Source organism: Vitis riparia, chromosome 6 (genome assembly GCF_004353265.1).
Source record: "Vitis riparia cultivar Riparia Gloire de Montpellier isolate 1030 chromosome 6, EGFV_Vit.rip_1.0, whole genome shotgun sequence".
Classification (NCBI taxonomy): Eukaryota; Viridiplantae; Streptophyta; class Magnoliopsida; order Vitales; family Vitaceae; genus Vitis; species Vitis riparia.
The window spans coordinates 3,789,599-3,803,628 of record NC_048436.1 but is presented as its reverse complement, the minus strand read 5'-3'; the positions used below and the strand labels follow the sequence as shown (position 1 = coordinate 3,803,628).

The 14,030-nt window shown below is 30.9% G+C and overlaps 1 protein-coding gene across 1 annotated transcript; it reads left to right on the top strand.

The window, feature by feature from the left end:
* Positions 1-11,316: 11,316 nt before the first annotated feature.
* Positions 11,317-13,105, top strand: LOC117915855 (probable xyloglucan endotransglucosylase/hydrolase protein 32). Its single transcript, XM_034831585.1, has 4 exons — positions 11,317-11,648; positions 11,769-11,869; positions 11,971-12,188; positions 12,369-13,105. Exons 1-4 carry the CDS (start codon positions 11,453-11,455, stop codon positions 12,727-12,729), a joined length of 876 nt encoding a protein of 291 aa, XP_034687476.1. The 5' UTR covers positions 11,317-11,452; the 3' UTR covers positions 12,730-13,105.
* Positions 13,106-14,030: the final 925 nt, after the last annotated feature.

Here is a 14,030-nt window from a genome sequence, read left to right as displayed (position 1 = left end):
TCTCTTGGACTTCTTTTGCTCTTATATTTATTGAATTCATGCTACTCATTTGTTGTGCGCATTATTTTCAAATCAGCCTCATAACAGTATAAAACTCTCAAATGAAATGAATTCAGTGGCAAATTGAGTTATTCCTGATCTTAATAGATTCTTATCCTTGGTGAACACTTTTGTCAAATGTACTATTTTCAAGAAGTAATATTAACGATTTTTCAATTTTTAAAAATATTTTATAAATTTCATAAAACTTTATTTTTTTTCAAAAATAATTTTTAGGGTAAAAGTGCCTTTTAAAAATATAGTCAAAAGGACTTCAAATCTTTTTTTTTTTTATTGAGAATTATCATATTCGACGATGCAAAAACAAATAAAACAAAACTCAAAAAATAGATTATCTTTGAAATTTTTGATATATTTAAGAAATAGATGTAAGAATTTTAAGAACGAAAAATATGAGGAAATTTGTGATATACCAAAGAGATTGATAAAATGTTGAACCAATGAGTGTCTTTTCCCTCTAATTCAATTTGGGTATTGACATAAATTAAGGGGTACAATATTTTGTGTTAAAATATTTTATTAGCTACAGTAACACATTACACAAAAATTCTTCCATCCAACATTAAAAAAAAAGACAATAAGCCCTAAAAATGATATACTCATTTTAACTCTATCAATTGCTTCATAGATAATTGATAATGTGAGTTTTTTTTTCTTGATCAACTAATTTCAATACTTTAACGAGATGTTCTACGACAGTTTGGACTTTCCTTGCCTGTTCCACAATCCATCAATTAAAATAAAGTTGGATACATTATCTCCTAGACTTCTTTTTCTCTTATATTTATTGAATTCACACCACTCATTTATTGTGTGCATTATTTTCAAATCAATATCATAACATATTAGACTCTTAAGTGAAATAAATTCAGTGGCAAATTGAGTTATTCCTAATCTTAATAGATTTTTATCATTGGTAAACACTTTCATCAAATGTACTACTTTCAAGTTATTATAAATAAATCTCATTATCATCTTTGTTTGATTTAAAGTCTCCGTAATATGTTTCAAGCTTTCAATATCTTCAAGCATTAAATCAATACAATGGATTACACAAGGAGACCAAATTCTTCATGAACAACATACCAACTGCTTTAAACCTTGTCTCATTATCAGTGACTATTTGTGCAACATTTTCCTTTTCAATCTCCTCCACAACTTTATCCATAAAGGAAAAAATGTTGTTTATTATCTTAGATATTGGTAATGTCAATTGAAGAATGGTGTATCATGCTTCTATCATAATAAATCATGAAATTGATGATAGACTTTCTAGTCCTAGAACTCCAACTATCACACATGATTGTGCACTCATATGTAGGCATTTAGCCTTCAATGTGGTTATATATACCTTAAGTTCTTTCATTTCCTTCTTAAACTATGCATTTCCAATTTAGTATCCCATGGCACCTTTGATACTTGGACTTGTTTCTACTATGATATCAATTATTGACTAATAGTAAAAGCTACTATTAACTGTATTGAAGGGTATTACATTAAAAAGAAAGAATTTAGAAATGGTTTACCCAATTTCTTCATGTCTTCGGTAGAAAAAGATTCTTTTATTGATTTCTACTCTGATGAGAACATGTAGGGATCAATTCCTTTTTGGAGTTATGTTAGTTGTTTCCTTACACTGAAGTTATGTATCTATCTATGTTTAATCTTTGTACTAGAAGGCTACAAGAAACTACCACCTTTACCATACTCTTGTCTATCTTCTTAAAAAATTCAACAACTTTCTTTTACTACTTATTTCAATTGTCTTCTTTCAAAATCAACCACACCAACTTCCTCAATTTCATCATTGGGAGTCAACCTTATCAATGTTATAACAATTTTCTTCATTTAAAGAGGTCAAAAGTTGTTCTTTTTGTTTTTTTTTTAGTTGAACCTTTTCTTTTGAAGCATTAGTCATAAGTAGTTTCACACTTTGTGACACCACTACTATTACATGTAAACATCCTTCAACTTGTTTGAATATATGTGCAATATGTTGTTTTAATCTATAATTTTGTCACAATATTTACACTTGATAGTTTTTCTACTACCACCAACAAGTTCTATATGTACCTAATTTGGAGTCATTTTGAAATTTTAACCTAACCACATCTAAAAGTAAAACAATTTACTTTTCAAATTAAATTAGTTGATATTTTATCAAAAAAATATATCTATATTAAAAAAAAATCTAAATTAGAATTATTCCAATTTTTATTAGTCAATCTATATTAATCCATTTTTATTTTACTAAAACTATCTTAAAAAATATTTTATTTGAAAGTTTTTGACCTTTTTTTTTTGTTTTGATTAAAACTATTGAAAACTATAGTTATAATTTACATTATAAATTTAAGATTTATTTGATATTTACATTTTATGAAATATTTAAAAAAAAAAACTTATTTTTATTTATTGTTTTAATATTTTAGTTATTTGTTGGTAACTTTATCTTTTTAATATTTTAAATTAAAATTTAAAATTATAATTATAATTTTTAAAAATAAACATTAATGTGATAAATGTGGAAACAAAATAAAATGTAAAAGGATAATATAAATTAAAATGATAATATAAAACAAAACAAAAACAAAAAGGTAATTATGGTTGATTTTTTCTAATTAATAAGTGATTTCATCCGCAATTTATCATCAATATTTTGCTATATATTGACATAGTGCATTAGTGTTCACTCCTTGACTAAGCTCGATTATTTTAAACTTTACTCCCATTATTCGAGGAAGAAATTTTCAGCTATATTTAGTTGATGAAATATGATAAGATAGAATAAAATATGTATATCCTAAGTGTGGACTTTATATTTTTCACATGTTCCTACTCATCCCCCAAACTTGTTATATTGTTAAAAAAAAAATGTTTTTAGGTTTTTTGGAGTCACCATTTCTTTTTAAAAGGGAAACAAAATAAGAAAGAAAATATTGTGTAATTTTTTATTTGAAAAAAAAAACAATAAACAAATTTATGAACCAAGAATGAGTTTGAGGAAAGGTATGGGGATAAATGGTAGCACCCATCTAAAATAAATAAGAAATTCTAATAAAAAAGTTTAAATTCAATATAAACATTAGAATGAAATCTTGGAAGGTTTTGGACAAACTTTGGGGCTTACACCTAGAATATGATTTTCAATGGATATAAGGTCCATGAGTATTAAATTTAATAGGTATAAAATCCTAAGATAGCATATCCAATGAGATATGTTATGTTATGTTTATATTTAGTTTGTAAATAAAATAAGATAACATATACAATGAAATATGTTATGTTACGCTTATATTTAGTTTGTAAATAAAATAAAATATATATATTTGTCCTCTTTGGGTTGTGGCTTTAAAAGGAACACAAAGTTCTCGTTGTATAGGATTGGGATTGCAGGCCAAACAAATAAACACCATTTTGGGGTCAAACAAACTCTCATATAACTGTAAATGTCATGCCCCAAGACCCACTCCAAGGGCATGACGGTCATTTCACACCTTAAACCTGAAAGCTTAAAGTGTAACCTGACCCAAACAATGTAACTGGACGTTACCAATTACCAAATACCTGTTCAGAGTAGCGGAACAAAATTTCTAAAATCTTCAAAACTGAACTTTAAAACTATGCATCCATCAACCAAAATCTGTTATCCAAATATATTGCAAACTCAAACAATTCAAGTGCTAACAAAATTTTCATGATCTCCAAATCTCAACTTCAAACTATCATAAAAAAATTAAAAGTTCAATATCTAAATAACTTCCAAAAACCAAATAATCCAAATGAACATAAACTTATAAGCTAATAATATCCAAAAAATAACATCCTAAGAAAAATCTCAATAATGACCATTCCCCGACCTAACCATCACTCATCGCCCGAACTAAGGGTACCTGAAAAGTAATCAACAAATAGGAATAAGCTTAAAGCCCATTAAGGAACATTAATGCAGTCCAAGGATCAAATATTTCAAGTTCACTTGCAAAATAAAAGATATTATAACTAATTATTTTCATAAACCTTTGAGTCAATTTTGCTAATACATTCAAGACTTTTAACAGTGCACTTTCATTTCTGATTCAAACATTTTCATATCAAATTCTATCAAAACATTCAAATCATTTATTTACTCTAGTCATCAAACATCAAATGGTGTCCAGTTAGGTGGGACTTTTCAAATATGTGGCTAGTCTCAAATTGTTCCTTTTAGGTGGACGAAACCAAACACTACTAGTACTAGTAACCTCTAACCAAACCCCTAGAGGCTGAGGTCCAAATCAATTACATTCCCCACCAAGAAATATAAAAGTCAACTATTATATCTCGTTGACAAAGGTCAAAAAGTTAAAAGTCAACTATTATATCCCGTTGATAAGGGTCAAACATTTATTTCAATTATTCAAATTTGCAAAACATAATATCTCCACATTTCTCTGTTATAAACAAAATGTAAGGTTTTAACATACTTTTCATGCAAAATATATTTTATCCATGCATAAAACGAATAATAACTCAAAACATTTCCAAATGATGTATATAAAAATTTGTTTCTAAAAAAAAACAAGTGCATTAATTTTCCATACCTCAAAAGAAGTCCTCAAAAACTTTAGAGAAAAATAATCCTGAAAATCTACTCTTCACCTAACAAAATATAATAGAAATAAGCATTACTATTTATCTAAAATTATAGGTTTGACAATCCTAAAATTTTAGGTATTCAAATTAATGTTTTCTAATTATGAAAAATAATTTAATCTATTCCTATTTTAGAAAATTTAATAAATTTCTAATTCATATAAAACTTAAATTTTATTTTCAATTTATTTATTGGGACACAACATAATTTAATTAAATTATAATTTATTTCACTAATTAAATTCTATGTTATTTATTAACTTACATCCATCATTAATATAATTATAATACCAAAAACTTTACTTTCTTTATTTATAAATTATATTTTCTCACTTTCAAGTTTTTTTTTTTCACCAAACATAGCCTATATACAACAACTCTCCATCATTGCTAATATAATAATATATATATATATATATATATATATATATATATATTAACCACCCCAATACCATCCGTACATATCTTCTTTTATTAAATAATACAATACCCATCAAAATCTAATAACACAAAGCCCTACCATTATTAAACAATACAGTACTCAAGCACCCATCAAAGTCTAATAATACGGAGTTCTGCTACTATTAAATATTACATACCCAAGTATCCATCAAAGTCTAATAATAGAGTATGTGAAAATCCACCAACTAGATTTCAACCATGAAATCCTTACATAATGCTACAAAAAGTGGATGCACAATTCCCACACGCATGCAACCAATGCACATGCGATCTTTTTTTTTTTTTTTTCTAATCCCTTAATCCATAATTAACAATATATTTATTTATTCTTTTTTTAAAAAAAATAAATTAACCCTAGCCTAAGTCGAAATCTTCCAAATAATTTTTTTTCTCATCTAAAAACTTAAGATTTCCCAATTTCCAACAATAAATCAAAATCTTAAATTTTCACTATTTTGATATTAAAACGAATTTAAAAATAAAAAATAAACTAGCCCTAATCTAGATTTGGGTTTTCCAAAAAAAATCTAATGTGCTTGAAATTAACTAATAAATCTAAAATATTAATCTAGGGGTTAGAATCTTACCTATAGAGATTTGTTCTTCAAACCCTGAAATTCGACTCCAACCTTACGTTCTCTGGACCGTGAACAGGAACGCTATTCAGAAAAAAAATAGGAAGAACAGAAGTATAGATATTGTCCCCTTTAGACCCAAAGGGACCCTCACTGCTTCAAAACATGTCTATAAGGTTAAAAAGGAGTTTATACTTATATAGCGCAAAAAACTTTTCACCCTCTCCGATATGGGATGTCACAATTTTCATATTTTTTTAAATAGAAAATATTATAATGTAATAGAAAATATTATAATGTAATATAATTTTTATTTTAAACATTGAAAAATAATATATAATAAAATAAATTTATTATATAATCTTAAACTAAATTTTTTATTATAAAATTAAATTTGAATAAAATTTTTTATTATAAATATATTTAATTTTTTTAACCACAAATTTTATTTCATAATAAAAAAAATTATTTGACAAAATGAGTAATGTAAAAAATTAATAAAAAATAAATTTATAACAGATGAAATATGGACATTCTTCGTCTTAATTTAAGATTAATATACTCTATATAAAATAGATATAAAAGAAAGTGTAATATATTATACCACTTATCTTATCCTATATTTAGTTCGAATATAAGATAAAATAAATTATATGATAACTTATCATATCCCATCACCAACCAAACATGAGATAAGATATATTATTTATTCTCTTATCTTATCTCATGCTATATCAAATTAACCAAACATAACTTTTGAATGTAATGTCCACAAATCTTGCGTTTAGGTCTAAGGTTGAGAGAGGCAAGGGACAAAAGGCAAAAAAAAAAAAAAAAAAAAAAAAGGAAGGTTATTTTGAATGAAAGGGTACAACAACTTTCAATCCTTTTAAGCATGAACTATAATGCTTTTCTTTTGATAAAAATATCTTCCATTACAAAAAATTTAGCTTCATCTCACATGTCCAAGCACTTTTAACCAAAAAAACATATATATAAGACTAATTATTTTCTATAAGTAGAGACTGTTTCCCCCAATGTGAGGATTATCTTATCCCTTTCATCGCAAATATTTGAAACTAAAAGTTGGTTTGGGCCTTAGGGTACTTAGGGTTTGTATTTGGGCTTTTGATGTTTGGGCCTTTTTTGCTCTAGTATGAGGATAGCTTTGTGGGCTCTTTTTTTTGTTTATAGGATTCTGCCATATTTCCCTAAAATTTGGTATCAGAGTCAAGTGGTTAGGAGCCAATTACTGAAGGTTAATAGTGTAGTCATGACCATAGTTGATATATTATTGTAGGCTTTTGAATTCAACCTACTTTTAAGTAAGAAGACTTCCCCTTAATTCCACAAAGGCAACCCTGATAAGTTAGTTGACTTAGCATTAAGAGGTCTTTGTTTTTTATCTTTCTGCTGAAAATAATTTATTTTTAAACTTTAAATTATTTTTTTTAATTTATTATATATTTTTTATTGAATAAAAAAATAGTATATATATATATATATATATATATATACTTTTTAATATTTAATATAAATAAAATATTTTAAAAAACAAACAATTTAATATTATTAAACATTAAATTTTTATTTTAAATTAAGTAAAAAAATAAACACGTATTTTTACCAGAGTTAACAATTATTATATCGAGGTGCTTTGAATCCGTAAAACTAATTAGTCTAAGGCCATACTTGCCAATAAATGAAAGTCACAATAGTGGATTTTGGCATGAGCGAATTCACAAAATTAAGCACCCACAATTATAATTGGGAAATCAAAATCATACCACCAAGCCAATAAATTGCATAAGCACTCATGTAATAGAGAGCTTAACTAGCCCCCCTTGCTGTTTCCAATCTTAGGCCTCCTTGCTGTTTCATGGAATTTGTCATGCCAGTATCTAGAATCTTGGGATATGTTCAAGCCCCAAGGGAAATAAAGAAAACCCAACAAAAGAAAGTTCAAAACTACCTTTTTTTTTTTTTTGTTTGTTTAAAAAAATCCAGTGATGAAAAGCTTGGACAAAAATGTTTTAGAAGCTAAATACTTTTGCAGATTGGTAGCTTCTTCTTCACTGTGAACATATTTTAGAGAAAAGCTCATTTTGCTTTGGTAAAATCTGAGATGGGTTTTCCTTACAAATTGTAACATGTCCAAACTTTAACCATTATTAATTTTGAAGAATTGATTCCTGCTTCCAAACGCTACAAATAAGAGCAATTTCACTCCAAATTGATGTCCTCACTCCTCCCTCATCACAATCACAACCCCTCTGTGTTTTTTCCTTTTTCCCATTTTTAAAACCTAACTCCTTGTCCATGCCCAACCCACTTGTGTATTTTTTGTTAATTGGAAGTTAGGCCATGACTTATGCCATGAGGCATATGACCCAATGCTTCAATTGTCTAATGTGTAATGTAGAGTTAGGAATCCACAAACAACCAACTAATATCCAAAACCTTATCTTGTCCTATCAACTAACCCTTTTTCAATTTTTGAAAAATTGAGCTGATGACACGTGTAGGCCCCAGTTTATCTAATACAAGAGTGTTCTCCAATGGGAAATGACCTAGAACTTCAAAGGTAGGGCACCAGCCCTAACTTCAATGGACACATCATGTGTATCAATTGACTTTAAAGGAGAGACGAAAAATGTTTTAAGTAGTTAAATCAGTTGATGGAAAATTAATCTTTTTCTTCATATTTAAGAGAATTTTGAGAAATCCTCAAAGTTAATAACACCCACTAACTTAATTTGAATCCGAATCCGACTATTAAAATTAGTAAAAGTTGGAAGCAATGATTTAAATAAAAAAACGCATTTATTATTTAAATAATTAGAATATATTTAAAACACTAGAATAATAAGTGAAAATAAATAAACATATATATTTTATTTTACTTGATATATATTCCTATATGCCAAAAGGTGTTAAGGAATTAAAAGAGCTGTGTTAATAAGGTAAGTTATAAGTACAAAAGGTATACCATTGTCGGTACTTATAATGACTACTGTTATGACTTTAAAAACCTGGTTCAGTTTAAACATCAACTTAAACAAAAGTAAAATATATAAAGGTATCTTAAAGAAAGATCTTAATGTATCAACTTTATTAAGATATTTTATCGCCAAATGATGCCTCTTCCGATGCTCACTGCTCTCATTCTTATCATTCCTTTCGCTACAACCAAAATGTTGAGATGACATTTAATTGGACTCGTCCAAATCTTATCATTGCCTTTGGAGATCTTCCCTGACCTCAGAATTAAAATAAAAATAAATTCAGGATAAAAAAAAATTGTATATTATTTAAACATGAAGAATGCAATATTTAATCAAGCGTGATAGATGGGTATCATATAAATACTCATAAATATAAATATAAAGAAGAGAACAGATTATTTAAAGAGCCAATGATTTTTTTTAAAACCTAAAGAACTGTGGATTGCGAGAGAAAGAATATGACTATCCGTATTTAAATTTTTTTTAATTAAAATTTAATTAATTAATTAATTAATAAAATTTGGTTGGCTGGTCTAAGAACTGTGCATGGTACGTAACGTGTCGGCCAAGAGGCCCCATGCATTAAATGGCGTAGGGCATGGTGACGGGGGAGGGGGCGGACGAAGAGGCCAACAGCGCGATTTCTCTAAGCCCCGGGAGTCCGGTCTATGAATGTGGCTTATCTTGATTCTTGCGTGCTGAAAATTGAAATACATCGAGTGTTGCGGCTTTGAAAAATATTGTCCGCCCAATCGGAATATTTCATATGATTTAATTTGAAAGCCCCTGTCCATACCATAGTCTATGCCCACGTTACCGCAATATATGGTGGAACATCAAAAAGCCCTTGTGGATTATTGGGGGATCGTTCAAATATTCAATTTTCTTGAAGCTTCTTCAGGACAACCCAACTAAATTCACTCTCTGCGGTGTTAAATCTGAGTCGACAAACGGAACAAGTGGGATTCTCATGCCACACCCATATCCAAGATTTTCTGGCTCCATGTTGTTGTCCTTTGAATGTAGGTCTGGTGTGCCGTCTTGCTCCCAGGATTCACGCATTTTATGACTTTCCATGCCATTGACTCACGTTAACAAACCATCAATTTTCAATTTATTTCCATCATAAAAACCATGCTTAAATTCCTCCTCAAGGAAAGCAACCAAGCAAGACAAAAACTGAGTATGATGTTCACCGGCCAAGACCGGAATGTGACAAGGATTTGTACCATATGTGGCTGCTATGGCATGGAAAATACATGCACATCCACACTATTTTCTTTTTCTTTTTTCTCATGTTACACATACCTGCATAACCAAACATGGGTGCCATACGGTGCGTCTGTGTCCACCCATTTATTGTAGTTCACAGACTGTACTGTTCGATCACAGAATGTTATCGCTGCATGCTCACTCAATTTAAGATACATGATATAGGCCATTGGGAGTCTGACCCACAATTTATCGATCATGCTCAGTCGACATCGCCTCGATCCGACAGGCTAAACAGAAAATATTATATATATATATAAGATGGCACCTACGTAAATGTTGAATTTGGATGGTAATCAAGTGGTAGCAAATTGTGTCAAGGGTGAGAATGGCAACATGCAAGTCAATATTCCAATTGTGCAAAAGTTTCAAAGCTTATAGTTGGAAAATGGGCCGGGAGGCGTTGGGTGGGTCCAGTATTGCCGTACCCCCGTCAGTTCAAGTCAAATACAAAACGCACCCAAAGAAAAAAAAAAAAACCTAACCAATATTTTTAACTATTTTATTTTTTGTTTAAATATTTAAGGAAGGAATAAAAAATTAATTAAAGCTTTCAAATGTTGCAAGGGTTGGTTTGGGTTGGTTTGTCAGAGAGCCCACTGCGGATCTATTTTGTTCACAACTGAAAGGTTAATTTAGTTTTGATTTTTCAGGAAAAAAAATTACAATATTGTACGATTAAAGTCATCTTTACCCTTCAATTCTTTAACATATTGACAGCAGTATTCTTCATTTATGGAAAGATTCTGAGTGAGGACATTAGTACATGAACCCAGAGATGGAATCCCACCCTCTAAATTTTCCCTCGAGTACTCAGCTCTATGACCATGGAGACAGCCAAAGTTCTCATGTTCTCGTCCTCCAGACCATGCCTCTTTATTCTTGGATCATGCTCAATTATGAGCACATGCAGAGAAGACTGTAAAATTTGGAGCCGCACCATGCCCCATATCTGTTATTCCACAACCGTCCAATGAGAAGTACAAGAAGGAAAAGTGGGTCACTAGACCTCTTCACATGTCAACAAACCAAAACTCACATGTGAGGAAAGGTGGGTCATGCTCAACCCCACCTCTCTTGCCCTTCTCATCATTTTCTTTGCTTTTGTAATTTAGCAAACCAAAACTCTCAAGTTTTCTCACAAAAGGGGAAGGGAAGGTGAAAAGGGGGAAATACCACAAGTTGATGATTTTATTCCTCTCCCATGGTTATGATCACCACTTAGCGTTTGCGAATTGTTTGTTTCCTTGTGTAACTCCCTCATCAACTTCCCTTGTAGCACTTCATCATCGCCTACATGGTGGGGTACTCCAATTCCCTTATTTATACCATGGCATTGCCACACTTCTCTTCCCATACACACTCCCACCTTCTCCCAACATCCCTTCCTACCTGCATTCAATCAGTCATTTCTAAGCTTTCTCTTATTCCTTCTTAATTTTCATGGCTCCCCTTCTCTGTCTTCTCATTCTCATGATCACTACTTGCAGCGTTGCTCAGGGTCCACCTTCCCCTGGTTTCTCCCCCAGTTCCAAATTTAGTCCTATTAGCTTTAATCAAGGTTTTAGAAATCTCTGGGGTTCTCAGCATCAAACCATAGACCAGGGTTTATTAACAATTTGGCTTGACAGTACCTCTGGTACTACAACCCATTTTTTTTTCCTTTGCTTAATACTGCAGAGTGCAAACCTTAATTTTTATTTTTATTTTTTTTTCATTTCTAAGCAAATATTGCAACGTTCTTTGTTTCTGAAAACAGGAAGTGGGTTTAAGTCGCTTAAGCCCTATCGTTCAGGTTTCTTCAGTGCTGCCATCAAGCTCCAACCTGGCTATACTGCAGGAGTGATCACATCTTTCTATGTAAGAATGAGAATTCTATATTTCTAGGAATATCAATTGTGGGCTGTATCACTCAAATTAAGAACTGATATCCTAATAATTCATTATCTGGGCAATGACAGCTTTCAAACAACGAAGACTACCCTGGGAACCACGATGAAATCGATATCGAGTTCCTGGGAACAACACTGGATAAGCCTTATACCCTGCAGACCAACGTGTATATGAAGGGAAGTGGAGATGGAAGACTGATAGGGAGGGAAGTGAAGATTCATCTCTGGTTCGATCCAACCAAAGACTTTCATAATTATGCTATCCTATGGACCCCAGATGAGATCGTGTTAGTATTTTATTTCCTCCTAATCCCGCCGCTAATTTTCTTCAAGCATGCAAAGTCTTTTCATTCTTTGGCCTAAAGGTGAAAACGACGATGCTACATGCCACATGGCCCAAAGGTTGCTTGATTTAATCTCACTTTCTGCTTACTATTTATGTAGTTGTACTATGAAATGGTTTGCAGATTCCTAGTGGACGATGTCCCCATAAGAAGGTATCCAAGAAAGAATGACGCTACATTTCCCGCAAGGCCAATGTGGGTGTATGGATCGATATGGGATGCGTCAACATGGGCCACAGAGGATGGAAAATACAAAGCCGATTACCGGTACCAACCATTCATAGGTAGGTACAAAAATTTCAAGCTGGGCGGGTGCACCACCGATGCAGCAGCCTCCTGCCGGCCACCCTCCGTCTCGCCGTCCTCCGCAGGAGGCCTGAGCCAACAGCAGTACTCAGCAATGGAATCGGTGCAGAAGAATTACGTGGTTTATGACTATTGCCAGGACCCCAAGAGAGACCACTCTCAGATACCAGAGTGTTAGGTAGATGTTGATAAAAAGGCTAAAGAGTGGGTTGGTTATACACAGTTATAAGTTGTTACTTAAGTTACAAAGACAGTTTGTTTTGGAGTGCATTGTGATGGGTCCAGCTTGCCAAGAACAGGTGCAAGAGTAGTTGAGCGCGCGTCCAAGCCTCCAAGATTTGAATCGCTTTTGTTGGATTGTTGTTGGAATAAATTATTTGCTTGCTATTTTGGTTAAAGGATAGGTGTGGGTGTGGGTGTGACAAATGAGAGAGGTCTTTGGGTATTTGTGTATACACTCTGCTATTACTTAATAAAGCAGAGAAAGAATTGTGATTGTGTACCAATTACTTATAATATTATTACATTATAAAGATTGATAAGGTCTCTTTAAACTCTTGTTTGACTATTGTTGGAATAATTAACATGGTAGGCAAGAAAGTATTGTAGATTGATGTGGAATAATGAAAGCAAAATTGAAATATATTATTTATAAAGACAAGTTGAAGCGTGAGAAATATATCTTTAAAGTAGACCCCTTTCCCATTTATCAATGTAACGGGGAAATAAATGTCCTACTTCCAAGATTCAATAGTCATAATAGCATGGCTCTTGATACAATTTCACTTAGAGAGCATTCGTCCAAAAATAATAAGAGAAGGAAGTTAGAGATTGAGAGATTTTTAGAGTTTTGTTATGGAGTAGTTCAAAAAGAAATATTCTTTACCTTAAAAAGTAAGACAAGTTAATTAGAAATCGAGGGGTTTTAAGTGTTTTTCTACGCAGTAGGACACCTCTAATGAATGGTTCAATGACAGGCCTAGACCTCCGGTTATATCTCCACAAGTTCAAAAGACGTATAAAATGAATTCATATATAAACCACTAAAAGTTCCCTTTCCTTCCCCCTAATATTGGATTGGGAACTTTTACACTCACTTGAAACTTTATACATATGTCACTCTTTTAGAGTTGCAATTTGGGTTGGTTGATCTGATTGAGGGGTAACCCATGTCTAAATCGGCTTTTAACTTGAAGCACTCAGTCCAAGTTCAATCCAACCTCATTTCTTAACATTTAAATCAAGTCCAAGTTGTTCAAATTAAATTTAGGTAGGTCAGTTTACATTATTCAAAATTCATTTATAATATTTTAAAATAAAAAAAAATTCCATATATTTATATGAAAATTTAAATAGTAAATAAAGTAAAATTTTAATTTAGTAACAAACAAATAAACATAAATTTATATATTTTCTAAAAAAAATATAATATAATATTATTTGATATTTTCCTTAAAAACATAAAGAGAAAATAAATAT